This window comes from Diaphorina citri, unplaced genomic scaffold, assembly GCF_000475195.1.
Source record: "Diaphorina citri unplaced genomic scaffold, Diaci psyllid genome assembly version 1.1 scaffold131, whole genome shotgun sequence".
Classification (NCBI taxonomy): Eukaryota; Metazoa; Arthropoda; class Insecta; order Hemiptera; family Psyllidae; genus Diaphorina; species Diaphorina citri.
Window position 1 is genome coordinate 40143 of NW_007377568.1, and position 26839 is coordinate 66981.

The following is a 26839-nucleotide window of genomic DNA, read 5'->3' on the forward strand; positions in this document are numbered from 1 at the left end:
TACCAAAGTAGGGAAATAACAAAATAGGGAAATGGGGAAAAGGATCTATTAGTCAACAGGGAACGAATGGTAAAAAACACGTGATAATTATAGTGACGTTATGCAAAAGTGATCATTGATAACATGATAACTAACCTCATGTGCAAAATAGGGAAATGCTAGATACAATTATATCTATTACTATGCTAATTGACATAGTATCTCGTCCAGAAGATTGTTAACTTACCTCATTGGCAGGTAATCTCTTCTGTCCATCATACAAGAGGAGTTTGGATATTAAATCTAACGTGTCAGGCGAGGCATTAGGAAGCATAGTAGACCATGGTACTGGATCACTAGGGGCGAACGTGATCTTGTTGTAATCAGGCAAATCTTTAAGTCCTGGCCAGGAGTCTTCGGTTGGAGTACCGAGCTTATGAAGCACCATTGCCAGTTGTTCTATGTCGGATTCACCCTGGAAATGTTGCATTAGAGATTAACAAGTTTATGAATTGGACAGCATTATTATTATTTTACGGGATGATGATAATAATATAGGTAATTGACTCTTCACTGAAAAGTAACCACTAGGCGAGGTTAAAGCTGGAGGCGTTCTCTACCACCTAACCCTTAGAGCTCCATTATTATGTGGTAAAAATCTCATTTTACGGGATGATGATGATGATAATAATAATTGACTCTTCGGTGAAAAGTAACCACTAGGCGAGGTTAAAGCTGGAGGCGTTCTCTACTACCTAACCCTTAGAGCTCCATTATTATGTGGTAAAAATCTCAAATATAAATGAGGATAAAATTCCATGCCTCGACTTGGATCGAACCCACACCCTTTTGTTTACCAGGCGAGCGTCTGGACCACTACGCCGCCGAGGCAGGTGGCGGATATGAATCCCATTTCTTTTCTTCTTCTTCTTCTTCTTTACGGGATGATGATAATAATAATTGACTCTTCAGTGAAAAGTAACCACTAGGCGAGGTTAAAGCTGGAGGCGTTCTCTACCACCTAACCCTTAGAGCTCCATTATTATGTGGTGAAATCCTCAAATAAATGAGGATAAAATTCCATGCCTCGACTTGGATCGAACCCACACCCTCTTGTTTACCAGGCGAGCGTCTGGACCACTACGCCGCCGAGGCAGGTGGCGGATATGAATCCAATTTCTTTTTTTCTTCTTCTTCTTCTTCTTCTTCTTCTTCGTCTTCTTTTACGGGATTTGAGTCCCATTTCTACATCAAAAACCCCATTTCTCACCGGGAAGAGAGGCGCATTGGTGTACATCTCGCCCTTCTTCTTCTTCTTCTTCTTCTTCTTCTTCTTCTTCTTCTTCTTCTTCTTCTTCTTCTTCTACGGGATTTGAGTCCCATTTCTACATCAAAAACCCCATTTCTCACCGGGAAGAGAGGCGCATTGGTGTACATCTCGCCCAGAATACACCCCACGGCCCACAGGTCCACACTCTGATCATAACACCTGGAAGCATACAGGAGTTCAGGGGCACGATACCATCTGGAGGCAACTTCAGGTGTGTACTGCCCCCAACGCTCCACGTCAAATGAACGAGCTAAACCGAAGTCCGCGATCTTCAAAATCCCCGCCTTGTCGATCAGCAAGTTGGCCGGCTTCAAATCCTGAAAATGTCGAAAATATAATTTATTAATAAACCAAATGGGTATTTTCCTTTCGTAATTTTCATGGTGGTAGTTGTGACAAATAGAGAAATGGAACATTGCCTGGCATTGTACCAGTTCCCACCATTACCACCTGAAAATTGAAAAAGGAAAATACGACTCAACTTACTTGAGTCCGACGCATTAATCTTTCAACCACCCCTCCCGGTAGTTGTGACAAATAGAGAAATTGAACATTGCCTGGCATTGTACCATTTCCCACCATTACCACCTGAAAATTGAAAAAGGAAAATACGACTCAACTTACTTGAGTCCGACGCATTAATCTTTCAACCACCCCTCCTAGCTTGGAGGGTAGCGCATCTGCCTTGTAAGCGCTAGGTTGCGGGTTGGATTCCCGCCCCGCGCGGATTTTATGTTGAACGGATAAGGTTCGCTCTCGGAACGGCTGGCTTTCTCCCATCCTGTCTTCCTCTTCTCTTCGATTTCGGGACAATAAGACCTGTTACAGTTCCCTCTATAAAGCATCATATCATTTGGCGCTACAGCCCTCTGTGAGCTTAGGCCTCCACAACCCTCTATCGGCCATTAGACTGGCTGCTTCTTCAATGTTCCTCGTAAGCGCTAGGTTGCGGTTTGGATTAACGCCCGGGGCGGATTTTATCTTGAAAGGTTCGTTCTCTGAACGGCTGGCTTTCTGCTATCCTGTCTTCCTCTTCTCTTCGATTTCGGGACAATAAGACCTGTTACAGTTCCCTCTATAAAGCATCATCATTTGGCGCTACAGCCCTCTGTGAGCTTAGGCCTCCACAACCCTCTATCGGCCATTAGACTGGCTGCTTCTCTTCAATGTTCATATTTTGCAGATCTTCATTGATGTCTATCCATCTGTCTTGGTCGCTCCTCTATAAAAGCTTCTTTTTTTTAGTTTTGGTATATTTCCCCCGCCAACCTAGTAATCTGCAGTCTGACTAGCAGAAAAATAGTTCAAATTTTGCTTACTCTGTGCATGATGAACTTCCCATGTAAGTACGACACGCCCTTCAGTAGCATCTGCATGTACGTCTTAACGTGAGGGATAGTGAGATGAATCTTCTTGTCATGCAGAAGTTCCCACAGTCCGGAGTCCATGTGTTCGAATACCAGACACACCGTGTCTTGGTCTGGGAAGAAATCCAACAGCTTCACTATCTGGGGTAGGAAAGAAAATACATCGCTTAGGTAGGTATACCTACATCCTTGTGTTCTTTAAATAGGTAGGTACATCCTCACTATTCCCAATTTTGCTCCAAATTTTTAGAGATTGGCCAACAGTAATGGAGAAAAATGAAGCTCGAGGGGGGGTGGGCCCCCTTGGGGAATGGAGGGTAAAACCCCCGTCACTAAAGAGTGAGTAGCATCTGCATGTACGTCTTGATATGAGGGATAGTGAGATGAATCTTCTTGTCATGCAGAAGTTCCCACAGTCCGGAGTCCATGTGTTCGAATACCAGACACACCGTGTCTTGGTCTGGGAAGAAATCTAACAGCTTCACTATCTGGGGTAGGGAAGAAAATACATCGCTTAGGTAGGTATACCTACATCCTTGTGTTCTTTAAATAGGCAGGTACATCCTCACTATTCCCAATTTTGCTCCAAATTTTTAGAGTTTGGCCAACAGTAATGGAGAAAAATGAAGCTCGAGGGGGGGTGGGCCCCCTTGGGGAATGGAGGGTAAAACCCCCGTCATTAAAGAATCTAAAGACCCTAGCAACTATACAGTCACGTTAAACCGCTTTAAAAACTAGTAAGCCAGCCTAGTTAGCTTAGATGGTAGTGCGTCTGCCTTGTAAGCGCTAGACCGCGGGTTCGATTCCCGCCCGGGGCGGATTTTATCCTGATGGTATAATGTTCGTTCTGCCCCTAAGCTTTCTTATTTTAATTCTCTTTTCTCTCATGGGTATTGTCATTGAACCATAAGTTATCTGTTTTATAAAATTGTAAAAAATAAACTGACACCCTCCTCTTATTTTTGTTTTCAGAAGAAAACATGGACGCAGATACAGGATAAAGTCCGCCCCGGGCGAAAATCGAACCCGCAACCTAGATCTTACAAGGCAGGCGCTGCGCTTGCCACGCTTCCTCACCAGGGTGATTCTTTCGTCAAGGGGTAAAAGTGACGTGACGCATCGTACGGCCTAAATTAAGAGAAATTGTCTAGACGCAGATACCAGTCAAAGTTCGAGTGAAGACGAAGATGGGAGTGAAGAAGGTGAAATTATTGATAAAGAAGAGAAAAAGAAGTCCAGAAAACAAGCCAAGAAGGAAGCCAAGGAAAATCTGGAACCAGAATCAAAACAAACCGAAACAGAAGACAAAGAACTTAATTTAGAAGACAAAGTAAAAAGTTCACTTGATAAAATACTCGAAGAAAAGAAGAAACACCTGGAAAAGCTAATCCGAGAAGAAGAGGAGAAAGAAAACAAAGCGATCTCATCGTCGGAAGAAAAAGAAGAGGATAAAAAGGAGGAGGAGATGAAGGAGAAGAAGAAAATCAACATCTGGGAGAAGAGAACTGTAGGTCCTGTGTTTGATGCTGCCTTGCAGAGGTATTTAGAACGGAAAGCTAATAGAGAGGCTATGAAAGGGTGAAGTTATGAAGTTTGATAGGGGGAACTGTAACAGAGTTCTTGTCATCTGGAAATTGAGAGGAGCCTAGAAGAAAGCCAGCAGTTTTGAGAATGAACCTTGTCTGTTTAGGATAAAGTGTGCCCCGGCGGGAATTGAACCCGCGACATAGCGCTTACAAGGTAAGCCAATTGGCCATACCCTGCTTCTTTTCATATCAAGAATCCTTAGAATTAGAAAGCTGTGATATTCCAACTGTGGAGCCTACACATTGAAGTCTTGGACCGCACAAAATTCAGTTTTGTAGACAGATTTAGTCCTTTACTTTGTTGCAAAATAAGAGTGAGCTACATTTATTAATTATTTGAGAATTTCAGAGAATATTTTAAGTTATCTCAAAGGGGTAAAAAGTACTCTACTAATTTAACATGACTGGGGTGTGTCTAATAAATTATCTAATTATACGAAGTTCTCTACGTTTTGTACATCGATCTGAACGTACAATTTAACTACCGTGGCGGGCTAAGTAGTCCAAGTAAAAGTCCCAAATAAAGCAGCAAGTGTAGGTGGAACACGGGTAAAACACCAGCAAACTTCAACTAAAAACTAAACAGTCTAAAAACGCTTCTTTGCCGGAATGACGTTAAAATTTGAGCACTTCGCGACATTATTCCTGGACAAAATCTAGGTACCTAGACGAAATCTACCTTTGAAAAATAACAAACTACAGAAAAAGAAAGCTTGCATGAAAAAGTTCCCATGGGTTGTTAGCATGAGTGTATTATTTACGTGGTTGTCATGGTGATGACATAAACAAAGTGGTGAAAGGTCATGGAATACACTGATGGGGCAGGAAGTACCATGACATGCTATTAGGGGATCCAGATAAAGTAATAGGGGGGGTGTAAAACACTTTTGTATGTACATGTTCCAGGTATAATCTATATAAATATCTACGAAGATGGTCAGACATGAGAAAATTGTTTCGTATGCTATTAGGGGATCCAGATAAAGTAATAGGGGGGATGTAAAACACTTTTGTATGTACATGTTCCAGGTATAATCTATATAAATATCTACGAAGATGGTCAGACATGAGAAAATTGTTTCGTATAATTAGATAATTTATTAGACACACCCCAGTCATGTTAAATTAGTAGAGTACTTTTTACCCCTTTGAGATAAGTGTAAAACACTTTTGTATGTACATGTTCCAGGTATAATCTATATAAATATCTACGAAGATGGTCAGACATAAGAAAATTGTTTCGTATAATTAGATAATTTATTAGACACACCCCAGTCATGTTAAATTAGTAGAGTACTTTTTACCCCTTTGAGATAACTTAAAATATACCCACTTAGTAGATACTAGAAATGTAAGAAAATATTCTCTGAAATTCTCAAATAATTAATAAATGTAGCTCACTCTTATTTTGCAACAAAGTAAAGGACTAAATCTATCTACAAAACTGAATTTTGTGCGGTCCAAGACTTCAATGTGTACTTAGTAGATACTAGAAATGTAAGAAAATATTCTCTGAAATTCTCAAATAATTAATAAAAAATGTAGCTCACTCTTATTTTGCAACAAAGTAAAGGACTAAATCTATCTACAAAACTGAATTTTGTGCGGTCCAAGACTTCAATGTGGGGTCCTTTAACACCATTTCCTTACTTACTTGTGAAATGCATACATAGGCCATACTTATAGGGTTTGTTTTGTTCAAAAGGTTAAAAAGGCACCTTTTGGGTGGCAATTCATCATCTTTTCTAACTCTGTTTTGTTTCTCGTAATTAATAAATGTAGCTCACTCTTATTTTGCAACAAAGTAAAGGCCTAAATCTATCTACAAAACTGAATTTTGTGCGGTCCAAGACTTCAATGTGTAGGCTCCACAGTTGGAATATCACAGCTTTCTAATTCTAAGGATTCTCGATATGAAAAGAAGCAGGGTATGGCCAATTGGCCATCCTAGATAGCTTGAAAGGTAGCACACTTACCTTGTAAGCGCTATGTCGCGGGTTCAATTCCCGCCGGGGCACACTTTATCCTAAACAGACAAGGTTCATTCTCGAAACTGCTGGCTTTCTTCTAGGCTCCTCTCAATTTCCAGATGACAAGAACTCTGTTACAGTTCCCCCTATCAAACTTCATAACTTCACATACTTACATCTCAGTAACTGTTCAAAACTACAAGTTCAACAGTTAACTGAACCCCTAATAAATATTGTTTCTCTTATTACAGGCATGTTCACCATATTGATGCAGTACTCCTGTCTTATCCAGATGTTGCTCATTTGGGTGCACTGCCCTACATGGTGGGAAAATGTGGGCTATCATGTCCTATATTTGCCACCATCCCTGTGTACAAAATGGGCCAAATGTTTATGTATGACCTTTTCCAGGTAAGATATGACACATTCTTGAAACTACTTCTCACTCTAGACTTAGCTTTAAAAAAAGGTCCTTTAACACCATTTCCTTACTTTCTTGTGAAATGCATACATAGACCATACTTATAGGGTTTGTTTTGTTCAAAAGGCACCTTTTGGGTGGCAATTCATCATCTTTTCTAACTCTGTTTTGTTTTTCAGTCCCGGTATAACATGGAAGATTTTGATCTCTTCAATCTAGATGATGTGGATGCTGCATTTGATAAGATGATACAACTCAAGTATAACCAGAGTGTACCTATGAAGGGTAAGATAATAGATACTTAAAAGCAGTCAAACTTACTTGACTTGGCAGGGCAGAGTGCTACTGCACTCCTTAATCTAATGGGAATGATTTTCTATCGAGTGGGACAGTTCAAGTTATGTTGGAGAATTTACTCTTTAATTAGACAGAAAAAGTTTGGACCCTTGAGTGCTTATACAATGTTCAATCTTCTGCAAAAGGTGTTCAGTCCATTCTTTTACTTGGGAAATGATATGCTGACAATCCTTTAATTATATTTATCCCGTTTTCAGACAAAGTAGATACATACTTAAAAGCGGTCAAACTTTCTTGACTTGGCAGGGCAGAGTGCTACTGCACTCCTTAATCTAATGGGAATGATTTTCTATCAAGTGGGACAGTTCAAGTTATGTTGGAGAATTTACTCTTTAATTAGACAGAAAAAAGTTTAGACCCTTGAGTGCTTATACAATGTTCAATCTTCTGCAAAAGGCAGCAAAAGGTGTTCAGTCCATTCTTTTACTTGGGAAATGATATGCTGACAATCCTTTAATTATATTTATCCCGTTTTCAGACAAAGGCCATTCAAGTTATGTTGGAGAATTTACTCTTTAATTAGACAGAAAAAGTTTTGGACCCTTGAGTGCTTATATAATGTTCAATATTCTGCAAAAGGTGTTCAGTCCATTCTTTTACTTGGGAAATGATATGCTGACAATCCTTTAATTATATTTATCCCGTTTTCAGACAAAGGCCTTGGACTGACCATCACGCCCCTACCAGCTGGGCATATGATTGGAGGGACCATCTGGAAAATAGTCAAGGAAGGAGAAGAAGAAATTGTGTACGGTGTAGATTTCAATTTGAAGAAGGAGAGACATCTGAATGGCTGTGTATTAGACAGGTTTATTAGACCGACAGTGGTTATCACAGACACCATGAGTGCCATCTATATTCAATGGCAATACCCATGAGAGAAAAGAGAATTAAAATAAGAAAGCTTAGGGCTTCTACAATTATTTTCATCTTGTAGAATTATATTATTTTAAGGAAAATAATCTGATAGATAAATGATTTGATTAGTCTAATCAGGGAAAACTCACCTTTACTAGCTTGCTTTGTACTTTCAATTTCATCAGTCTTCTTTTTCTTCTTTGGTGTTTCACTGTCCTGTTTTTTATCTCCTCTGGTCTTGTCTGTTTCTTCATCCAAACTCTCTGATCTGTTTCGTTTCCTATATGACCTAGATTGCTTCTCTCCTTTCTTACTACTTTTCTTATGTTTTATAGGCTCATCTGTAGATCTCCCTTCAGATTGTTTTGCTATTGACTTGTTTTTACTCTCATCACTCGAGGAATGCTCTGTATCTTTTTTCTTGTCCTTTGAATCCTCCTCTCCAACTGTGGTTTGGTACAGATGTCGATAGAAACCACTCAGATCTTGTTGCTTGGCAACATCACCAATGTCTGAAACAATAAAGGAAAGGTATCTTCTCAGCATACTTACACATAACCCATATTTCAACTTCCATGATTGTATATTTAAAGCTGTCCAATTTTTTTTTTTTTTTTTTTTTTTTTTTTTTTTTTTCTTCCTCTAAAGACTTATTTTTTTTTCGGTCCAATTTTTTTTTTTTTTTTTTTTTTTGTCCTACCTATACAGGCTAATTTTGAGTATCACCTATTGGGCCCTTTCCTCCCTACTCTCAAAAAGACAATCTGATGTTAATTGGATCTATTAAATATTTTACCTTCAAGCATATCCATCCTCCTCTCTTCCTCATCCAATTTCTTGAACTCCTCCAATTTCTTTCTATAACTTGATGTAACAAATGTTTCCTTATCCTTAAATTCCTCTCCTTCCTTCTCTCTCTCCAGCTGTACTTGTCGCTCATTTCTTCTTTCATTTTCTTGTTTCCTCCGTTCAGCTTGTTTCAATAATGACTGGATATATTTGGGCTTCTTGTCGCCTTTTTTCTTGGCTGCCAAAGTGTCATGTTTTTTCTTATCTATTTCATCATACACTTCATCATACTGGTACACTGTGGGGTCCTCAGCTAGTGCTCTTTCCATGTCCAGTTTTGCTTGTCTTTTTTCTGCCATGTTGGTTTGTTCCTGAGGAAATTTGAAGAAAAAACATTAGAAGGAATACACCAGTGTAAGTATCTATAGGTCTCAGTGAATTGAAATAAGCTTAAGTAATAGGCAGTACCTGACTACATAAAAATTACATCTATTCAGGTTATATTTAAACACATGAAAGTTATGTTGCCATCATCACAAAAACCATAGCAATTATAAAATGAAACTCCTAGAAAAAAAGTGTCTGTGTTCCTGAGTTTCCTTTTTACTTACCAGAAAGGTTCTCTTCTTCCAGTCACTATTGGTATCCTTGTCAGAATCACTGCTGTCATCTCCAAACACAGAGGACACTCCCACTTTCTTCTTTGCAAAATTGTCTTTCTTGGGAATAATCAAACCATATCTGGAAAATGAAAGAATACCTAGAATATAAGTAGGTAGGTACCTAGGTACTTGAATTACTTGAACATTCATGTCAGGTAGATAATAGCTACCTACCTGTTTCAGAATATACTCCTCTGTGATACAGAACACTAGGCACGTGTCACCTATCTATTGCAACTAGGTAAGATTTAAGAAGAAGCAATTGTGACATGTAGTGATGCTCCTTGACAATCAAGTCAGTAGAAAAAGTGATATAACGTGGAAATCCGGTAGGTATTTATAAACGAGTATCATGATTCTAATAAACCACCCTTCTTGGGAGATGTAGTGATACTCCTTGACAATCAAGTCAGTAGAATAAGTGATATAAAGTTGAAATCAGGTAGGTATTTCTAAACGAGTATCATGATTCTAATAAACCACCCTTCTTGGGAGTACTGTACTTACCGTTTCTCAGGATTCATTCTTTGATGTTCTAGTCTTCTAGTAGTGAAAACACTTGAATGGTAATTTGTCTTGTTTGAGAATTTGACTACCGACTCCTGCTGGGGTGAAGGACTCTTTGCTTAGGTTTTATTCAAACAGTAACATAGTAACAACAGGCAACAGGCAGATTAAGCACTAATTAATTTAATTAGTAGATAGGTAATTATTATTTATTTTTTATTTATTCATTAATTTTTGCTAATTTATCAAAGCGGTGTTGCCAAATCAAATAATTTCTCTCTTGATCCGCGGGATTTTGGGTCGTCCCGGGGAAAATTTAGTGGGACAAATTTTGTTTGCAATCACAACTCGAAGAACAAAAATAAATTTTCAGTGCACCAAAGCTAAACTCATCGAACTAAACCAAATTTCAAGTGCAATCATATCATACTCATCAAAGAAAGCCAAATTTTGAGTGCAAAGCGAATTTTTTTAGGGTTCGAAGTTGGAACCGGAACCGGTTTTTGTTTTTCATGTGGGTTTATTAGCACGACTTAAAAGGAAACCGGTTTTTGTTCCAACCATACAGGATAGGAAAAAATTCTGAAATGGGAATTTTTAAAATCTTCCGGGATTTTTTGTATTGGAACCGGTTTTTGTTTTTAATGTGGCATTACATTAGCACGACCAAAAGGAAACCGGTTTTTGTTCCAAACACACTGGATAGGAAAAACTTCTGAAATGGGAATTTTTAAAACTTGCGGGATTTTTTGTAGTGTGGGGAAAATGTAGGGGGAAATAATTTAAGTCGTTCGGCAACACTGTCTGTTTTTTTTTTGAGATTCCAGGAGATTGGAAATTGGAATGCTGAAATGGAAATGGGAACTTTTGAAATTTGAAAGTTATTCCTGATTCCTGAAAGGAAAAGGAACAAGAAACAAGGAGAATTTAGAGTGAGAGACTACTGCTTTTACTACCTAACGAGTCAAGATATGAGACCCTAGAGAAGAGCAAGCTGTGAAATGAAAATTTCACTCCTAGCTTCATGTAAGAGATAAGACCATAGCAGTTACAGTTCCCTCTGTCAAGCCTATAGCTTCGTATAATTTAGTCATAGAAAGTAAAAAGTACTTACATATCTGTCACTAACGCTGAGCAAAGTCTTGATCTCTCTCATGACATCTGTCTTGACACTACTCGTGTGCCGTCTCCGAATGAGAATCCTCTTGATTGCTACAATCTGATTGGTCGATTTATTCCTAGCCCTCAGCACATGCCCATGGGCACCCTGACCTAAAGGGGGGGGGTGGGCCCCCTTGGGGAATGGAGGGTAAAACCCCCGTCACTAAAGAGTCTAAAGACCCTAGCAACCATACAGTCACGTTAAACCGCTTTAAGAACTAGTAAGCCAGCCTAGTTAGCTTAGTTGGTAGTGCGTCTGCCTTGTAAGCGCTAGGCCGCGGTTTCGATTCCCGCCCGGGGCGGATTTTATCCTGATGGTATAATGTTAGTTCTCGGAACGGCTGGCTTTCTCCCATCCTGTCTTTCTTCTCTCTTCGATTTCGGGACGATAAGAGATAAGACCATAGCAGTTACAGTTCCCTCTGTCAAACCTATAGCTTCGTATAATTTAGTCATAGAAAGTAAAAAGTACTTACATATCTGTCACTAACGCTGAGCAAAGTCTTGATCTCTCTCATATGATACAGCACTAGGCACACACTGTCACCTATCTATTGCAACTAGGTAAGATTTGAGAAGAAGCGATAGTGACATGTAGTGATTTGCAATCATATCATACTCATTCAAGTGCAATCATATCATACTCATACGCTTTGCACTCAAATTTTGAGTGCAAAGCGGATTTTTTTTAGGGCTCGAAGTTGGAACCGGAACCGGGTTTTGTTTTTCATGTGGGTTTATTAGCACGACTAAAAGGAAACCGGTTTTTGTTCCAACCATACAGGATAGGAAAAAATTCTGAAATGGGAATTTTTAAAATCTTCCGGGATTTTTTGTAGTGTGGGGAATGTAGGGGGAAATAATTTAAAGCGTCCGGCAACACTGTCTATTTTTTGTAGATTGCTGAACTGAAATGGAAATAATGGGAAATTTTGAAATTTGAAAGTTAGAAGACTTAGAAGTAAGGAAAAGAAACTAGGAGGATTTAGAGTGAGAGACGAGAGACTACTGACTACTGCTTTTACTACCTAACGAGTCAAGATATGAGACCCTAGAGGAGAGCAAGCTGTGAAATGAAAATTTCACTCCTAGCTTCATAAAACCTGTGAGACGAGATAAATTCCAACAGTTCTGAAACTCTCTTACACAGTCCTAGAAATCCCAAAGTAAGTACCTTGAAGGAAGTATCTTCCCCATTGAGGAGAATGATGGACACCAACAGTTCTGAAACTCTCTTACACAGTCCTAGAAATCCCAAAGTAAGTACCTTGAAGGAAGTATCTTCCCTATTGAGGAGAATGATGGACAGTTTGTACCTTCATTATTTTAGCCTGAGGCTTTTTCCTTGGATTATCTCAGGATTGAAATTAATCTGGTACTTTAGGTAGGTCATCTGACTTGAAAAGCCCAATATCAGGGCCACTTGAGCTCAATTTTCTCCTTTAATATGGGCCAGGTTCTAAAAAATTGGTCCTTGAACCTCAAAGGTACATGGAGTGTGCTGGGAGGCACTCAAACGTCAAGGGTTTGAAGTGCCAACCAGCCTCTATGAACACAAGAGTTTCACCCTTTTTTAGAAGTGTGACATTATTTTACTCATAATTTTTTCCTCCCTAGGTGATTGTTCACCATGACATCCATTATCTCTAAAAAAATTGGTCCTTGGACCTCAAAGGTACATGGAGTGTGCTGGAGGCACTCAAACGTCAAGGGTTTGAAGTGCCAACCAGCCTCTATGAACACGAAATAGAGTTTCACCCTTTTTTAGAAGTGTGACATTATTTTACTCATAATTTTTTCCTCCCTAGGTGATTGTTCACCATGACATCCATTATCCCTAAAAAATTGGTCCTTGGACCTCAAAGGTACATAGAGTGTGCTGGGAGGCACTCAAACATCAAGGGTTTGAAGTGCCAACCAGCCTCTAATGAACACAAAATTGAGTTTCACCCTTTTTTAGAAGTGTGACATTATTTTACTCATAATTTTTTCCTCCCTAGGTGATTGTTCACCATGACATCCATTATCAAGATGACAGCCTTGTCCGGAACAATGGACGAGTCCCCACCATGCTATTTACTTCAGGTTGATGAGTTCAAAATACTCTTGGATTGTGGATGGGATGAAATGTTTAGCATGGACTTTGTGAAAGAACCGAGTCCCCGCCATGCTATTTACTTCAGGTTGATGAGTTCAAAATACTCTTGGATTGTGGATGGGATGAAATGTTTAGCATGGACTTTGTGAAAGAACGCTTGCCAAAGTTCCTAGCCCCAAGGTAACTATAAAATACAGGATTTTGATAGAGGGAACTGTAACTGCTAAGGTCTTATCGTCCCGAAATCGAAGAGAGAAGAAACACAGGATAGGAAAGCCAGCCGTTCCGAAAACGAACATTATCCATTCAGGGTAAAATCCGTCCCGGGCGGAAATCGAACCCGTAGCCTAGCGCTTACAAGGCAGACGCGCTACCAACCAAGCTAACTAGGCTTGAGTCCCCACCATGCTATTTACTTCAAGTTGATGAGTTCAAAATACTCTTGGATTGTGGATGGGATGAAATGTTTAGCATGGACTTTGTGAAAGAACTAAAAAGGTAAATTGTCAAGCCAAGGGCAATATTAAGCTCAAAATTTGTAAATAGGGTAAGTGTACCATTTATTCGCCCACCTAAGGGTTTTTCCAGACAAAAACACTTATATCTCTGGTCCTAATTATTTTGGAATATACATTGTACAATTTATAATCTTTCTCTTATTATTATGTACATACATTGTACAATCGCATCATCAGAACAAAGGGCAAACCAAATAGTCGGGCGGACAAGGACGATGAAATAGCAGGTAAATTAATTGATGATAATTTTACTTTGGTCAATTATTTATTTATAACTGAGCTCTTTCGACCTCTACAGTTTTACTCGTATCTTTATTGATTGAAAAGGCAACCCTATAAAGTGCTTTATCACTGGAGTATAAAGCAGCTCCTTAGTTGTCCTTACGAAACCAAGTGCTCCTCGAAATGGCATGTTTTCTGAGACGGTCGCCCGTCCTAATACCAACTGTTGCGTTGCTTGACTTCAGTACTTTGTCGGAAACTGGTGTAGGTATTCAAATCTGATTGAATTGAACTTTGTACAATTTATAATCTTTCTCTTATTATTATGTACTTACATACATTGTACAGTGCAATAGTCCTAAACTAAAATGGACGCGGCACATTAGGGATCAGGAAGAGACCGCCTTAACATAATAATAAAAATACATACATTATCTTGACTTGCTAAAGAAAATTGTGACCTCTGCCTGATGCCCCAAAGTTGTGACTTTGCCTCAAAAAATGAATAGGTAGTCCATCCCTACAAGAAAATTCAGCTAAATATGATTTCTTGTTTTGTCTCATTCTAGCCAACATTCTCCAAACACTGCGTAACAATGGCAATGTTCTGGTTGCTGTAGATACTGCAGGACGTGTGCTGGAATTAACCCATATGTTGGAGCAGTTGTGGCGAAACAAGGACTCTGGATTGGTGAGTTAGAAGGATTCCTTTGAGAACATTTCTCTCATCTTTTTATCAAGTACATTCTTCTCATTTCAATATACTGAGTTAATGACATAGGGGACTTTAAACAGGGAGGGTACCAGCCTAAAATTTCCCTTGCTAACGAAATAACAAAGGTTGCAAAGGGCATCCACTCGTAAAATTTTTGTTGCCTAAACCAAATGTCAGCCCAAAGCAACCACTTAGCTAGGGCTGATTGAGAGGCTGACGAAGGGCGCTGACCCCGTATGTACACGGGAAAGAAGAAGACATATTCGCGCTGCGGCAATGTTCTTTATATTTTGCAGAGTGCGTGGCAAGTGAATCGAAATTATTCATCATTTAATCTTAATCAAAATTCTTCCATCATTTAACCTTAATCAAATACATCCATCATTTAATCGAAATTCTCCATCATTTAATTCCAGGTGGCTTACTCTCTTGCCCTCCTGAACAACGTGAGCTACAACGTGGTGGAGTTTGCCAAGTCTCAGATCGAGTGGATGAGTGACAAACTCATGAAAAGTTTCGAGGGAGCTCGCAACAAACCGTTCCATTTCAATCACGTCAAGCTATGCCATAGCCTAGCCGAGCTTGCCAAAGTTCCTAGCCCCAAGGTAACTATAAAATACAGGACTTCGATAGAGGGAACTGTAACTGCTAAGGTCTTATCGTCCCAAAATCGAAGAGAGAAGGAACACAGGATAGGACAAAGCCAGCCGTTCCGAAAACGAACATTATCCCTTCAGGATAAAATCCGTCCCGGGCGGAAATCGAACCCGTAGCCTAGCGCTTACAAGGCAGACGCGCTACCAACCAAGCTAACTAGGCTGGCAAAGAACATTAAATATTTATTCTCTTTGGTTGGTTGGTTTGGTTAGTTAGTTGGTTAGCAAGCGCGTCATAAAATAAGTTCGCTTGATATGGATTTATGCTCCCACCCTTAAATCTGAGCGCACGGCAGTGCGCCAGGCCAAGTTCCAGTAAGCACGCCTGTGTATCTTTACTAGGAGAAAGCCAGCCGTTCCGAGAACGAACATTATCCCTTCAGGGTAAAATCCGTCCCGGGCGGAAATCGAACCCGTAGCCTAGCGCTTACAAGGCAGACGCGCTACCAACCAAGCTAACTAGGCTGGCAAAGAACATTAAATATTTATTCTCTTTGGTTGGTTGGTTTGGTTAGTTAGTTGTTTAGCAAGCGCGTCATAAAATAAGTTCGCTTGATATCGATTTATGCTCCCACCCTTAAATGATAAGATAAAATAAAATATCTACTGATGTTATTTTTTCCCCCAGGTAGTTCTTGTATCAACACCAGACATGGAATGTGGCTTCTCCAGAGACTTGTTCTTCCAATGGTGTAGCTCTCCTGAAAATTCAATCATCATTACTAACAGGTACGGAACAGTCACTCTTTGACATTACCCTTGTTTGTTTATTTACCGTCAGTGAACCTGCCTCGGTGGTGTAGTGGTCAAGACGCTCGCCTGGTAAACAGGAGGGCGTGAGTTCAATCCCAGCCGAGGTATGGAATTTTATCCTCAATATTTATTCATTTAGACGCTAAGCAGAAAGGCCATCCTCAATATAATTTGATAATTAGACCACAGTAATATTATAGTATTAGCCTACTGCTGGAGTAAAGGGAATTTTTTAGCCAGCCTCGTTAGCTTGGTTGGTAGAGCGTCTGCCTTGTATGCGCTAGTTCGCGGGTTCGATTCCCACCCGGGGCAGATTTTATCCTGAAGGAATAAGGTTCTCTCTCGGAATGGCTGGCTTTTTCCTATCCTGTCTTCCTTCTATCTTCGATTTCGGGACGATAATACCATAGCAGTTATAGGTTATAGTTCTCTCAGTCAAACCTATTGAAAAAAAACTATCGTCGCTGGCTACTCCAGGTTTTCGGTTTTATTTTTCCTCAGACTCTCAGAATTTGTGTGTTCACGTCGATTCTCAAAATAACCTCTTTTCCTTTATTATTTTCAGAACCTCCCCAGGCACACTGGCCAGAGATCTCATAGAGTTAGGAGGTAACCGAACTCTGACGCTGCAAGTCAAGAAGAGGATTCGGCTAGAAGGAGAAGAGCTGGAGGAATATCAGAAGAAGAAGGACAAGGAGGCCAAGGATAAACAGGAGAAAGAAAAGGTCAGTTATTTCACCGCAATGAAACAACTGCTACATTAGACGTATGTGGTCTGTGTCGTATCATGCCCATCCCGTAGTATGTCCCTCATCAGATGGGTGATAAGAGACACAATACTTCCCATTTAGGTGCTGGGTCAACAGGAAAACACCAGAAAGTAACCCATTGAAATACATATTTGCAATTCAAAACGAAACTTCGTTTTGTACTCGTACAAATTTTTATCAATGGCGGGATTCGAACCCGGGACCTTCTGCATGTCAAGCTAACGCTTTACCACTAGGCTAACAGTCCCCCCACCCCCAAATATTACCTCGTATATAATTTCTGTCGCGTGTAGGAAGCAGCGGCAGTAAGTTCAGAAAGTGAAGACGAAGACTTGACACAAATTTTTATCAATGGCGGGATTCGAACCCGGGACCTTCTGCATGTCAAGCAAACGCTTTACCACTAGGCTAACAGTCCCCCCAAATATTACCTTGTATATGTATAATTTCTGTCGCGTGTAGGAAGCAGCGGCAGTAAGTTCAGAAAGTGAAGACGAAGACTTGACAAGTGGCGGAGTCAAAGGCAAGCATGACCTCCTGGTGAAAACCTTCGAGACCAACAAGCAAGGTCAGAGTCGATTCTTCAGGACTTGACAAGTGGCGGAGTCAAAGGCAAGCATGACCTCCTGGTGAAAACCTTCGAGACCAACAAGCAAGGTCAGAGTCGATTCTTCAAGTCCAACAAGAAGCAGTTCCCCATGTTTCCATTCCATGAGACCAAGATCAAGTATGATGAATATGGTGAGGTTATCAGGTATGGAAACCAACTAATGATCTGTTAATGGAGTAAATTTTGTTATTAAGTATGAAAATAGTCTGGCTGGGAGACTTTAAACAGGGAGGATACCAGCTGAAATTCCCGTTGCTAATTAAATAGCAAAGCTTGAGTGCAAAGGGCAACCACTCGTAAAATTTTTGTAGCTTAAACCAAATGTCAGCCCAAAACAATCGCTTAGTTAGGGCTTATTGAGAGGCTGACGAATAACGCCAACCCCGTCTGTACACGTGAAAAGGCGAAGAAGAAGAAAAAGGAGAATAAGAACATTAAGTATGTGCAATTTAAATAGCAAAGCTTGAGTGCAAAGGGCAACCACTCGTAAAAATTTTGTAGCTTAAACCAAATGTCAGCCCAAAACAATCGCTTAGTTAGGGCTAATTGAGAGGCTGACGAATAACGCCAACCCCGTCTGTACACGTGAAAAGGCGAAGAAGAAGAAAAAGGAGAATAAGAACATTAAGTATGTGAACACACGTTCGCCCCCATTCTTCGCTATAGAGAAAAAAAATATTTTCAGGAATCGAACCCGAACCCCTCGAATACAATGCCGTGATTCAGGTCTGATGGTTTATCTGTAAGTCATTTCAAGGGAGGTATATTCTCAACAGTCAATAACCAGTTTGATTGATTTTAGAATTTAGAACCCAGAAGTATGAAAATAGTCTGGCTGGGAGACTTTAAACAGGGAGGATACCAGCTTGAAATTTCCCTTGCAATTAAATAGCAAAGCTTGAGTGCAAAGGGCAACCACTCGTAAATTTTTTGTAGCTTAAACCAAATGTCAGCCCAAAACAATCGCTTAGTTAGGGCTAATTGAGAGGCTGACGAATAACGCCCACCCCGTCTGTACACGTGAAAATGCGAAGAAGAAGAAGAAGAAGAAGAAGAAGAAGAAGAAGGAAAAGGAGAATAAGAAGATTAAGTATGTGAACACACGTTCGCCCCCATTCTTCGCTATAGAGAAAAAAAAATATTTTAAGGAATCGAACCCGAACCCCTCGAATACAATGCCGTGATTCAGGTCTGATGGTTTATCTGTAGGTCATTTCAAGGGAGGTCTATTCTCAACAGTCAATAACCAGTTTGATTGATTTTAGAATTTAGAACCCACGTGATGGTTTTGTTTTTCAGGCCAGAACAGTACAAATCCATTCTTCGCTATAGAGAAAAAAAAATATTTTCAGGAATCGAACCCGAACCCCTCGAATACAATGCCGTGATTCAGATCTGATGGTTTATCTGTAAGTCATTTCAAGGGAGGTATATTCTCAACAGTCAATAACCAGTTTGATTGATTTTAGAATTTAGAACCCACGTGATGGTTTTGTTTTTCAGGCCAGAACAGTACAAAATTCTGGAGATTACACCTGAAGTAGAAGATAATAGCAAAGAGACTGATGCTGACAAGGACGATGAAATAGCAGGTAAATTAATTGATGATACTTTTACTTTGGTCAATTATTTATTTATAACTGAGCTCTTTCGACCTCTACAGTTTTACAGTACTTTGTCGGAAACTGGTGTAGGTATTCAAATCTGATTGAAATGAACTATGTACAATTTATAATCTTTCTCTTATTATTATGTACATACATTGTACAATCGCATCATCAGAACAAAGGGCAAACCAAATAGTCGGGCGTCTTGACTTGCTAAAGAAAATTGTGACCTCTGCCTGATGCCCCAAAGTTGTGACTTTGCCCCAAAAAATGAATAGGTAGTCCATCCCTACTTGAAGAAAATTCAGCTAAATATGATTTCTTATTTTGTCTCATTCTAGCCAACATTCTCCAAACACTACGTAACAATGGCAATGTTCTGGTTGCTGTAGATACTGCAGGACGTGTGCTGGAATTAACCCATATGTTGGAGCAGTTGTGGCGAAACAAGGACTCTGGATTGGTGAGTTAGAAGGATTCCTTTGAGAAGATTTCTCTCATCTTTTTATCAAGTACATATTTCTCATTTCAATACAATGAGTTAATGACATAGGGGACTTCAAACAGGGAGGGTACCAGCCTGAAATTTCCCTTGCTAACGAAATAACAAAGGTTGCGAAGGGACTTCTCATTTCAATATAATAAGTTAATGACATAGGGGACTTCAAACAGGGAGGGTACCAGCCTGAAATTTCCCTTGCTAACGAAATAACAAAGGTTGCGAAGGGCGTCCACTCGTAAAATTTTTGTTACCTAAACCAAATGTCAGCCCAAAGCTATCACTTAGCTAGGGCTGATTGAGAGGCTGACGGAGGGCGCTGACCCCGTATGTACACGGGAAAGAAGAAGACATATTCGCGCTGCGGCAATGTTCTTTATATTTTGCAGAGTGCGTGGCAAGTGAATCGAAATTATTCATCATTTAATCTTAATCAAAATTCTTCCATCATTTAACCTTAATCAAATACATCCATCATTTAATCGAAATTCTCCATCATTTAATTCCAGGTGGCTTACTCTCTTGCCCTCCTGAACAACGTGAGCTACAACGTGGTGGAGTTTGCCAAGTCTCAGATCGAGTGGATGAGTGACAACATACATTGTACAATCGCATCATCAGAACAAAGGGCAAACCAAATAGTCGGGCAGTTCATTAATAAATTAAGCTTCTTTATTCTACCCTTTTCAGATATCCTGGACTACCCATCCAAGTGTGTCCAGTACTACCGCACGGTAACAGTAGAAGCTCAAGTCCAGTTCATAGATTTCGAAGGTCGCGCAGACGGCGAGGCAGTGATGAAACTAATCACTCAAATGAAACCGCGTAACCTGATTCTGGTTCGGGGACCTCAGGTAGCGACAGACTTGGTGGCAGAATATGTGGAACAACATTGTGGTGACTCGACGAGGATATTCAAACCACGCAAACTTCAACTCATCAATGCTACCACGGAGTCACATATCTTCCAGGTATCTTATTTCTTCAACAATAAAACGAAATTTTTCATCATGGGGAGTCCAGATTTATATTGTATTTTCTCTCTCTCTCTCTTTCTCTCTCTGTGGAAGTCCAGAGTTGTTTTCTCCTGCTATCGCACGGGTGTAAGGAGAAGTGGTTGGGTTAAACATCTCCTTCAGGAGGAATGCCACTTGAAGCCAATAGAAAAGAAACAGAAGAAAACGCTCGTCTGGTATTCAGGAGCGCGTGGTCTCAAATCCCGCTCGAGGCATGGAATTTTATCTTCAATAAATAATACATTGTAGTACTGTAGTATCCTAAGGATCCTACGTACTGCTGAGGTAAGGAAACTCTTTAGTCCTAGCGAAATAACAAAGGTTGTTGAGTGCGAAGGGCATCCACACGTAAAATTTCGCAGCCATTCGAACCCGTAGCACGTTACGAAACACGCGGTTTTTGTCCGAAGAAATTTTGGAGCACAGGTTTCCATCTTTCAGGAAAACTTGTGCTTTATTTTCCGGTTCGTTTCTGTTAAGCTACTCCGAGCAAGACCACTAAATGGATGAGTGACATGAACGGCCATGCCTTAAAGATTTAGGTACATATATTTTTTTAGTAAGGATTACTTACTCAATTCCCTCCTCAGGGAAGAATGGCAATACAGTTCGGAGATATCGTTTCACATAGCGGCTCGAATATACCTTGTTTATCCTGCCAGAATGAGACTGAAAAGTCCCTTTAATCCCGCAGTCTAAACAAGGTGTTACATATTTCATAGGTAAAGTTTACAAATAAGTATACAAAACCTTGCTTAACATAAAGTGATGGGTCGTGGGTTCGATTTCCGCCCAGGGCGAACTATCCTAAACAGGGAAAAGTTTGTTTTCGGAACGGTTTGCTTTTTCATATCCTGCCCTCCTTTTTCCTATCCTATCCTTTAGTTTGTTTTCGGAACGGTTTGCTTTTTCATATCCTGCCCTCCTTTTTCCTATCCTATCCTTTTGTTACAATTCCCTCTATCAAACCTAATAAAAAATAATACACACACACACACAGGTAAGCTCAAGCTATCTAGACTGGTACCGGAAAAGTAGACTCACCGCAGATTGGACTATATCGTTCATACCAATATTTACACACACACAGGTAAGCTCAAGCTATCTAGACTGGTACCGGAAAAGTAGACTCACCGCAGATTGGACTATATCGTTCATACCAATATGGAAAGCAATGTGAGCTAGCACATCTTCACTCAAGAGATAATTGTGAACACTCCTGTAATACAGAGAGAAATTACGACATTATACAGTTTCTCCGGCAGGTCATAAATCCTAAAAAAAAAAATATGTAAATATCAAAATAGGGAACAGCTTCTTAGTGACCCAAAGTTGTGACTGCCGAAAAATGAATGGCTAGAGGAAATTTAAGATAAGAATAATGTTCGTTCTCAGAACGGCTGGCTTTCTCCTAGCCCATCCTCCTCTCTTCTACTTCGGAAGAAATATGTACCTAAATATCAAAATAGGGAACAGCTTCTTAGTGACCCAAAGTTGTGACTGCCGAAAAATGAATAGCTAGAGGAAATTTAAGATAAGAATAATGTTCGTTCTCAGAACGGCTGGCTTTCTCCTAGCCCATCCTCCTCTCTTCTACTTCGGAAGATAATACCTCCGTTGTTACAGTTCCTTCAAGCAAAACTCTTCAAATAATAATCTAATATCAGAAAAACACTGACAACGGCTCAGGGTAGGTAGATCTCATCATTTCCAACAAGGTTCTGTGGGTCATTTCCCCAACTTCGGCTTCGTTTCCGAGAAACGTCCAAAAAACCACCTTTTAAAAAAATGCAGACCTTGTGTCAGTTTTTATGACATAACGTTTTCATTTTAATCAATAAACTGTTTTTGTTAAAACCACGAGCCAGAGCACAAAATTTTGATCCGAAATGACCTGATCTCCGATTTCCAAAGTTCAGGTTTCATGTGTTTTTTCAAGCTCGAAAAAGATTTACCTTGTTGTGTTCGATTTTTACGTTACGAAGAAATTTTGGAGCACAGGTTTCCATCTTTCAGGAAAATTTGTGCTTTATTTTCCGGTTCGTTTCTGTTAAGCTACTCCGAGCAAGACCACTAAATGGATGAGTGACATGAACGGCCATGCCTTAAAGATTTACTTACTAGCAGAAATCCGGAGCGAAGCGACGGATTTCGGCTAGTAGGTACCTACATATATTTCTTTAGTAAGGATTACTTACTCAATTCCCTCCTCAGGGAAGAATGGCAATACAGTTCGGAGATATCGTTTCACATAGCGTCTCACAAATCTTTCTCCTTGTTCTATCAGCGGCGTATTTTCCGTCACTTTTATAATAGGATCATCAATGCCGACAGCTTTTTGTCGCTCTTACTTACTAGCAGAAATCCGGAGCGAAGCGACGGATTTCGGCTAGTAGGTACATTTATTTTTTTAGTAAGGATTACTTACTCAATTCCCTCCTCAGGGAAGAATGGCAATACAGTTCGGAGATATCGTTTCACATAGCGGCTCACAAATCTTTCTCCTTGTTCTATCAGCGGCGTATTTTCCGTCACTTTTATAATAGGATCATCAATGCCGACAGCTTTTTGTCGCTCCTCCTCCATGATGATGAATGAGCGTTGAGTGAGTGATTGGGCGAGTAAAGTCGGGTCTATGTGCTCCCCTAGCCGCTTACCAAACGAATAGAGTTCGGCGTCATAATTCCTGAAATCATAGAAATACCGGCGATTACCCTAGGATCGCGACGCGGCGTCTGTAATATTATTATTGTAATATCATCAAGAAAAGAGCGCACTCAATGTGGTGAGAGAAATTAAGAAGGAGGAATAAGAACAATGGTCTCGAAAGCGTTCATCAATTTTTCACAGATAGAGTTATTTCATATTACTATGAAGTTCACAATCGAGGTTCCTGGAAATTGTTGACTAAAAATGCCGACCCCACTTGAGTGGGAAAAGGTAAAGAAGAAGAAGAAGAGTTATTTCATATTACTACTCAAGCCCGTGTAAAATGATTCGATCGACAAAGACAAATAAATAATCCATTCAGTATTGGTTCATTACTCAAGCCCGTGTAAAATGATTCGATCGACAAAGACAAATAAATAATCCATTCAGTATTGGTTCATTATCTTGTTCATCAACTTTCGCTCGTATTTCAGGGCTCGATCAAACTGATTCAAGAAGAATTTGGAGTTGGGATTACGAGGTCGAATTGTTTGCTGTGGTACAAGAGTGTCACACGATGTTAGAAGAAATGTCTCCAGAGCATCTTCTTTCCTCTGCTGGATAATGACTTTATCTAGCTTAGGATAACCAGAATTCCTATCTTTCTTCCGAACATTCTTCTTCTTATTATTTGTTTGCACACGCAGTATTGTCCTCTTCTTCTTATTCTTGCTACATTTCATTTTCGTGTGTCTAGGAATTTCTTTAATCTCTTTCATCGAGTCACAAAAGATCAAATCAGGTTACAGTGAACATAGGGCTTAAATAGCCCATAGCCCTACTTACTTATACCAACAGAATTCTTGTGGTCAGATTCTCTTTTATTTTTTGGAATCTTTTTCTTGACCTTTTTCTTAGTAGGCTTTACAACATTTATTTCTTTCTCCTGAGATACCTCATCTTTTGACTCATTGCTATTTTCATTATACCTTTGGTGTGATAGGTTAAAACTTCTATCTTGTCTAACAGGATAACAAGTATGCAATGCACTGTAGCTTCTACTATTATCATTATTATACCACCTATTAGGGTAGTAAGTATCTGGTGATTCATTTATAGTTTTAGGCTTTGACTCATTGCTATTTTCATTATACCTTTGGTGTGATAGGTTAAAACTTCTATCTTGTCTAACAGGATAACAATTATGCAATGCACTGTAGCTTCTACTATTATCATTATTATACCACCTATTAGGGTAGTAAGTATCTGGTGATTCATTTATAGTTTTAGGATATTGATTTGCTAGACCCCGTTGACAGGGATGAGGATTATGATAATAATCCATAGAAGTTGAAAAACTCCTCAAATCAAATCTGGATGCATTTATAAAGGTAGAGATTACCCTTGTTTTTGATCTTGATAATAACTGACCACTATGTGATTACATTAAATTTTGAAAGGTAGAAACCTTTAAAATGTGAATTGTTTATGTTCAAATTATTTGACTGATTATTCATTTCATCCCAGATGTTGACAACCATCATTTTTCCTGGCTATGATAATTTTGCAATTTCATTGCTACCTACTCATTGCCACAAAATTCTGACACATAGGTATCAAAATTTTCTTTTGAAATAAGAGATAGGTATACTTAAGTCATTATTCAGAAGCCATGACAATGGAAAAGAAAGATCTTTTTTTGTGTTTAACCTAACCCTTTGATAACACTGGTCACTGCTCAAATTGTAAAAGCTCCTTTTTGAATTTAACCTAACCCTATAATAAAACTGGTCACTGATCAAATTGTGACAGCTCCTTTTTATAGCAATTTTCTATTGACATGACTTCTGATCAAGTAACAAGATATATTGTCATGTTATTTGAGGTACTTCTATTCCTTTATTTTTCAATTGATGGTATTTCATTTTGGTCAAGGAGGGTAGAAAGGGGAAAAAATATTCTTTTATTTTAAATTGTATTATACTTTTATTACTTGAGATGCATTTTGTACAATAAACTGATATCTGTCCTGTGGAAAAACAAACTTCAGTTGTTTCACTTCTTTTTCCCACAAGTGTGATGTTTCATACACTATACTCGAAAATAAATTGAACACGCCAGAATTTAATTTGCCGTGGAAGTGTTCGTTTTCTGCCGCAGCGCGCAGAGCCGGAGGCTTTTCTACTCATCTTTCACGGGAAAGACCCGGGTTTGATTCCCGACAGGGTTCGAATTTGTATTAAACCAATCTCTTTGTGAGGATGTCAATGTCACAAGTCACAATAGCCTCATTGGTACATATACATATCTCATTTCCCAACAAGTTATGTATTATTGAGATAATCAGAGTTAGTATCACTCAAAGTACTCAGATTCCAGTAAACTTAGAAGGTGAGGATGTCAATGTCACAAGTCACAATAGCCTCATTGGTACATATCTCATTTCCCAACAAGTTATGTATTATTGAGATAATCAGAGTTAGTATCACTCAAAGTACTCAGATTCCAGTAAACTTAGAAGTGGGAAAAAAATAAATCCACCTTAGACAATCCAGATAGGTTGAAAATGTAGGTAGGTAGGCTACAGAAATTTCTTTGAAACATGGCATTTTCTAGATCAGCTAGTAGTACCCAAGTATTTACCTGTCTAAAATTGGATATTTTATTATTCTTACCTATAGGGCTTAAATAACCCATAGCCCTACTTATACCAATCTAATTCATCACCTCATGGGGCCCACCCACTCAGTCTCGTGAAGAATCCAATCAATTGGTAGCTTAGTAGTAGTACCCAAGTATTTACCTGTCTAAAATTGGATATTTTATTATTCTTACCATTCCAAAAAAGATGATCGTGGTGGGGGCAGACTGTAGTACCCAAGTATTTACCTGTCTAAAATTGGATATTTTATTATTCTTACCATTCCAAAAAAGATGATCGTGGTGGGGGCAGACTAGGTTGCTTTCCAAATTCATAAGCCTCTTTCCTTTTATGAAGTTCCATCAAGGTTTTTGACACATGCTGTTTGAATCCACGAGCTGGAATAGAGAATGTAGACATTTTCATTTATTCAGATTGCATCAATATGGATATTTTGCACATACTCTGGTGACTGATTGAAATTCAATACCAACTCAAAATAATAGATAAATATGAGGTCATGTACTGGCATATATCAACACCCTCCACAGCCCCAAGGCATGGGGACCAAATAAAAACAGTTATAGGGAGCCCCTTGCCTCGCTCTAAGCCATTTGGGCTGGCTGCTGGCTGGCCACAATGGACTGGAGTCAAATGGACTCGTAGTGTGTAGAAGCCTAAACAGCCAGTCCTAGACTTACCATGAATGTGAAACAGGTAGGTTCTGTGGGCATGCAGCACTGGTCCAAATAGGTTCCGTAAAGACATTTTTACTTATTTTAAGGTCTTGTCCCAACCAAGATAAGAAATTTCATCCTCAATTACTTGAGAATACGACCTGCTGAAAGGGGTTCATGTGAAGATACACAGGCGTGCTTACTGAAAATTTGCCTGGTCCATTGTTATGATCGCGATTATGGGTAGGGCCAATTCTTTAAAGGTTCTTGTGAGCTACAAATGTACATAGGCTAGGATTTTTCTATAACGCTTCTATTCTTTAAGTAGCAAGTACAACAACATACCTACGAGCTACGATAGTAATGGACCCCCGGGGAGTGTGGGTTCGAAATCCCAACAATTTTGTTATTTATTTATTTA

The 26839-nt window shown here is 39.4% G+C and overlaps 5 protein-coding genes and 3 long non-coding RNA genes across 8 annotated transcripts; 4 read left to right on the plus strand and 4 right to left on the minus strand.

Annotated features, from left to right (window-relative positions):
- Positions 1-217: 217 nt before the first annotated feature.
- LOC103524997 (cyclin-dependent kinase 20-like) lies at positions 218-2757 on the minus strand. Its single transcript, XM_026820232.1, has 3 exons — positions 2629-2757; positions 1390-1626; positions 218-454 (listed from the first exon to the last, which is right to left on the minus strand). Exons 1-3 carry the CDS (start codon positions 2755-2757, stop codon positions 218-220), a joined length of 603 nt encoding a protein of 200 aa, XP_026676033.1.
- A 788-nt stretch (positions 2758-3545) lies between these two features.
- On the plus strand, positions 3546-4584 carry LOC103524998 (cilia- and flagella-associated protein 251). The gene is made up of 2 exons (XM_017449828.2): positions 3546-3666; positions 3834-4584. The coding sequence occupies exons 1-2, from the start codon at positions 3657-3659 to the stop codon at positions 4256-4258; spliced, it is 435 nt and encodes a 144-aa protein (XP_017305317.1). The 5' UTR covers positions 3546-3656; the 3' UTR covers positions 4259-4584.
- Positions 4585-6192: 1608 nt separating this feature from the next.
- Positions 6193-20700, plus strand: LOC103521164 (cleavage and polyadenylation specificity factor subunit 2). Its single transcript, XM_026820236.1, has 12 exons — positions 6193-6203; positions 6484-6643; positions 6833-6938; positions 7662-7875; positions 14339-14516; positions 14957-15145; positions 15825-15925; positions 16515-16674; positions 17013-17048; positions 17307-17473; positions 18833-18921; positions 20126-20700. Exons 1-12 carry the CDS (start codon positions 6193-6195, stop codon positions 20698-20700), a joined length of 1986 nt encoding a protein of 661 aa, XP_026676037.1.
- LOC113465588 (nuclear speckle splicing regulatory protein 1-like) lies at positions 7935-10052 on the minus strand. The gene is made up of 4 exons (XM_026820233.1): positions 9827-10052; positions 9269-9398; positions 8665-9028; positions 7935-8380 (listed from the first exon to the last, which is right to left on the minus strand). Exons 1-4 carry the CDS (start codon positions 9841-9843, stop codon positions 7950-7952), a joined length of 942 nt encoding a protein of 313 aa, XP_026676034.1. The 5' UTR covers positions 9844-10052; the 3' UTR covers positions 7935-7949.
- Positions 10644-12090, minus strand: LOC113465591. Its single transcript, XR_003390251.1, has 2 exons — positions 12016-12090; positions 10644-10782 (listed from the first exon to the last, which is right to left on the minus strand). It is a non-coding gene; the product is annotated as an uncharacterized LOC113465591 (long non-coding RNA).
- On the plus strand, positions 11894-13142 carry LOC113465590. Its single transcript, XR_003390250.1, has 2 exons — positions 11894-12153; positions 12988-13142. It is a non-coding gene; the product is annotated as an uncharacterized LOC113465590 (long non-coding RNA).
- LOC113465589 lies at positions 19194-20020 on the plus strand. Its single transcript, XR_003390249.1, has 2 exons — positions 19194-19399; positions 19945-20020. It is a non-coding gene; the product is annotated as an uncharacterized LOC113465589 (long non-coding RNA).
- Positions 20701-21552: 852 nt separating the features above from the next.
- Positions 21553-26533, minus strand: LOC103525000 (uncharacterized protein F02A9.4b). Its single transcript, XM_026820237.1, has 4 exons — positions 26443-26533; positions 26022-26139; positions 22880-23137; positions 21553-21670 (listed from the first exon to the last, which is right to left on the minus strand). Exons 1-4 carry the CDS (start codon positions 26507-26509, stop codon positions 21553-21555), a joined length of 561 nt encoding a protein of 186 aa, XP_026676038.1. The 5' UTR covers positions 26510-26533.
- Between the last annotated feature and the right edge of the window lie 306 nt (positions 26534-26839).

Excerpts from the sequence above, each read along its gene's own strand:
- LOC103524997 (XM_026820232.1), bottom strand. The coding sequence starts at position 2,757 with ATGGACTCCGGACTGTGGGAACTTCTGCATGACAAGAAGATTCATCTC. Across the intron at positions 1,627-2,628 it reads GGAAGTTCATCATGCACAGA|GATTTGAAGCCGGCCAACTT; the intron begins GTAAGCAAAATT and ends CGACATTTTCAG. Across the intron at positions 455-1,389 it reads CCAATGCGCCTCTCTTCCCG|GGTGAATCCGACATAGAACA; the intron begins GTGAGAAATGGG and ends CAACATTTCCAG.
- LOC103521164 (XM_026820236.1), top strand. Across the intron at positions 6,644-6,832 it reads TTATGTATGACCTTTTCCAG|TCCCGGTATAACATGGAAGA; the intron begins GTAAGATATGAC and ends TTTGTTTTTCAG. Across the intron at positions 17,474-18,832 it reads GAATATGGTGAGGTTATCAG|GCCAGAACAGTACAAAATTC; the intron begins GTATGGAAACCA and ends TTTGTTTTTCAG.
- LOC113465588 (XM_026820233.1), bottom strand. Across the intron at positions 9,029-9,268 it reads GGAAGAAGAGAACCTTTCTG|GAACAAACCAACATGGCAGA; the intron begins GTAAGTAAAAAG and ends AAATTTCCTCAG. Across the intron at positions 8,381-8,664 it reads GAGGATGGATATGCTTGAAG|ACATTGGTGATGTTGCCAAG; the intron begins GTAAAATATTTA and ends TTATTGTTTCAG.
- LOC103525000 (XM_026820237.1), bottom strand. The coding sequence starts at position 26,509 with ATGTCTTTACGGAACCTATTTGGACCAGTGCTGCATGCCCACAGAACC. Across the intron at positions 26,140-26,442 it reads CTACCTGTTTCACATTCATG|CTCGTGGATTCAAACAGCAT; the intron begins GTAAGTCTAGGA and ends TCTCTATTCCAG. Across the intron at positions 21,671-22,879 it reads TTCCCTGAGGAGGGAATTGA|GAGTGTTCACAATTATCTCT; the intron begins GTAAGTAATCCT and ends TCTGTATTACAG.